Here is a 3,370-nt window from a genome sequence, read left to right on the forward strand (position 1 = left end):
TCTCCTTTTTTAATACTTGCCACATTTTGCCAAAATGTAATATCATCCATTTCAACATTTATATCAGAGTTTTTTAATTGTCTAAATTCTCTATCTAATAAATTAATATCTATACATTCTTCGGAAAAATGTGAAGCTAATGGTCCAATTGTTTCTATATTTTTTAAATTTTTTGGACTTAAAAAAACAAGTTCTTTAAGAATTTTGATTTCGTGTGAAACGAAAGGGAATCGTTTATAAATTTGATCTACAGCTTCAATAAAAAAATTTAGACATTTTAGGCGAAACGAGTGGATTATATAATAATATATGAGGGGCTGAGTTCCAAAACTAGTTTTATCCAAATTCGTTAATTTTCAATAATCGCAAAAAACGAACAGCAACTTAATTAGTCAATATTTATTAACAATACTTTGTCATTTGCTAATTTAAGCATTACTTAGATATTTTACAAAAGGAAAAATAAATTTATGCATAATTGCACTTTTTACTAAAAAAATAAAATTGGATAAGAACATTTTTGTTGCAAATTAATGAATTAGGTCAGTTATGGAACAAAAAGACGGGATAAAGAGAGTTTTGGAAATAAGATATATGCCGGATCAACTACTTTCTTAATAATAAAGTGGGTTAATTCTAAATGTAAATGTTTTTATTGAACATACTATTATTGAAAGAAACGTGTTATTAACAAATTATTAGACAGTATCTTAAACAAATTAAAGTTGGTTAAATCATACGGTCAATTCATCACTTAATTCTGTTGGAATATCCTGAATTTCTTCCATTTCTTCTTGAATCTCGTCTTTGTCTGGTCTGGATAGAAGGTTCTTGTAGAAGTCCAATTCACTAAGCTCCATCCAATTTGGTCCAAAATGCTGTTTGAGAAGTTTATTGACATCTTCTAGTTTCTCCTTTTTTACCGGGACCTTCAGTGGAAGCAATTCAGGCTTAAAATGGAAATTTTTTCCTTTTTTGAGGAATGGTTTAAAGACACCTAAATCACTTTTGTATGTTGTTTCCCCTTTAAGTAAAATAGTGTTTTTATCTTTTATCAATTTTAATCTTTTTGCTGGCGCAAACTGGAAATGTAACTGACCAGGTGCTTTAATATTTTCAGCTACACATGTTTTAAAATCAAAAACAGGCACGTCTTTACCAAGTATTTTTACTTTTCCGTATTTAGAAAATATGTTTATATACTCATGGGGATCAATTATGGTATCCTTCCTTTTAAGGTCTTTTTTCTAATCTCCCGAAGACTCTATCTGGCGGTATATAAGAATGGCCTACGATTGGAAATATGAACTCTAGAGACTGAATATTTTTAGGAGACTTTTCTTTAAGCCATTTGGCCAACATACCAACCATTGTCATGTTTTTGTTTTGGCCTGGACAACCATCTGAAAAAATCTGTATGGATTTATAACTGTCTAAATTTTTACTGCAAAGGAAGTGAAAGACTATGGAGGATATTTCGTTCGACCCTTTCAGGCGTTCACTTTCTAACCAAGTGAAAATGTTGACGGTTTCTTTATTTTGTACATTCTTTGAATGCCCTTCGCATATCGTCATATTATATTGGTATAATTGCCGAGAATATTAGGCAATTTGATCGGGGACTTTTGGCAATATTAGATTTTTTTGGCAGTCAAATGAAAATTTGAAAGTTGCTGGATTTTCCTCCCTAAGTATTTCATAAAATGCCTTTGCTTTCATTTTATGGACAGTGTATTTTGCCATTGATCCAGCTTTTTCTTGGCCCTTAAGAATTTGAATGTTTGATTTAAGTCTTATACACTCGGAGCAAGCATCTGTAGCTGGTGTCTTGAAACTAATATTAAAATCATTCATAAAAATATCCCAAAAAAAATGATATTTTACTTGATTGTGTGCCTCAATTTTGTTGTTATATGAGTTCCATAATTTACGAACAGAACAGTCACTAGGGAAGTATTGCCTAAGACTTTGCCCGCGTGTATAATGAGATTGGACGCATTTTAGGGATTGGATAAATTTTCTAACTTCATTCTTTCTTTCCAAATATTTTGCTGACTTGGTATCACCCCCACGATTTTCTTTGGCACTTTGTCCAGTTAAGTGATGTTGCTTACAAATATTTTGCACTCTAAATTTAGATATTCCAAGAATAGCTAAAAACGCATTGCCACAAATCTGCACTACACCTTGACATCTGGTTTTTATGTGATACGTTATAGTTACTGCCTTTTGAGAACCACCCTTTGCGCTAGGGCGTCTACGTTTTGGTGCTACTTGAGAAGTGTATTTTAATATGAAATTGTCGTGGGAAATTTTATCTTCATGAGAGTAAAAGGATTGGTGAAAGCGCCTTATATCCTGCATAGGTATCTCGTTGCATTTTAATTTTTTTTTTATGCTGGCATGTTGGTTTTTTTGGTAGACCTTTTGATTTTCTCCTAAAAATATAAAAGTATACCAATCAAGACCAAATTTTCTAATAGTAATAGCCGTTAAAGTAATGTTAAGATTTCACAAAATACTAATACTCTGGAACAAAATAGTCTTTTCTCTGGTTATTAGGATTCGATCTAGTCTATTTCTTATCAATTATTATTAATTTCATGATTATATCACTTTAAAAATGAATTTAACACTAATAAATATACCGGTTCTAATACATTCGATATAATACTCATCATTAATCCGTTACTATTATAAAAATTTAGGTATGAATGTTATATTAAAAAGGCCTCTAATTATCTCAGACACATTAACTTATACATACCTCTCAACCTTGGCTTTTTCTTTACTCCAGGAACTTTTATTTCTATTTTTCCGCCTGCCCTTTCCTTCATGTAACACGACCGTTTCATTGTTCATTTTGTTTAAAAAACTATTGAAAAATATATCGTTTAACACTAAACGTTTATAAAATATATCGTGCTTTGCCTGAAATTGCATCAATGACTAAAGAAAGCACTATTAAAATGAAGATAATAGGGCAAATCGTCACATGCATGATATGACAAGTTTTGCTACCAATATACGCGTGGATAAGATTAGTTATACAGGATAGAATGAGTTATGCCACAAAAATGATGTTGAATATTATTGCAGGGCTGCCAATACTAGACTATATTTACTCAAAATTACCAAAAATGGATAAGACGAGTTTTGATACTCAACCCTCAAATACACTAACGCAGAAAGGCCAAGAAAAAGCAATAAGGCTTTTTATTTTACGGTTGATAACATACAAATAAGAGTATGTAAAATTTTCTTTAAAAATACACTTGAAAATTGATCAAAATGGATTTTTAGAAAATGATTTACGTGGAAGGCATGATAGTCACAAACGTGTCGACCCTCAAGTTCTACAAGATTACAG

The 3,370-nt window shown here is 31.1% G+C and overlaps 1 protein-coding gene across 1 annotated transcript; it reads right to left on the reverse strand.

Annotated features, from left to right (window-relative positions):
- Positions 1–700: 700 nt before the first annotated feature.
- LOC115885488 lies at positions 701–3,026 on the reverse strand. Its single transcript, XM_030904430.1, has 2 exons — positions 2,768–3,026; positions 701–2,438 (listed from the first exon to the last, which is right to left on the reverse strand). Exons 1-2 carry the CDS (start codon positions 2,853–2,855, stop codon positions 1,603–1,605), a joined length of 924 nt encoding a protein of 307 aa, XP_030760290.1. The 5' UTR covers positions 2,856–3,026; the 3' UTR covers positions 701–1,602.
- Positions 3,027–3,370: the final 344 nt, after the last annotated feature.

Source organism: Sitophilus oryzae, unplaced genomic scaffold (assembly GCF_002938485.1).
Source record: "Sitophilus oryzae breed Bouriz unplaced genomic scaffold, Soryzae_2.0 scaffold_395_pilon_pilon, whole genome shotgun sequence".
Classification (NCBI taxonomy): domain Eukaryota; kingdom Metazoa; phylum Arthropoda; class Insecta; order Coleoptera; family Curculionidae; genus Sitophilus; species Sitophilus oryzae.

Excerpts from the sequence above, each read along its gene's own strand:
- LOC115885488 (XM_030904430.1), bottom strand. The coding sequence starts at position 2,855 with ATGAAACGGTCGTGTTACATGAAGGAAAGGGCAGGCGGAAAAATAGAA. Across the intron at positions 2,439-2,767 it reads GAAAAAGCCAAGGTTGAGAG|GAGAAAATCAAAAGGTCTAC; the intron begins GTATGTATAAGT and ends TTATATTTTTAG.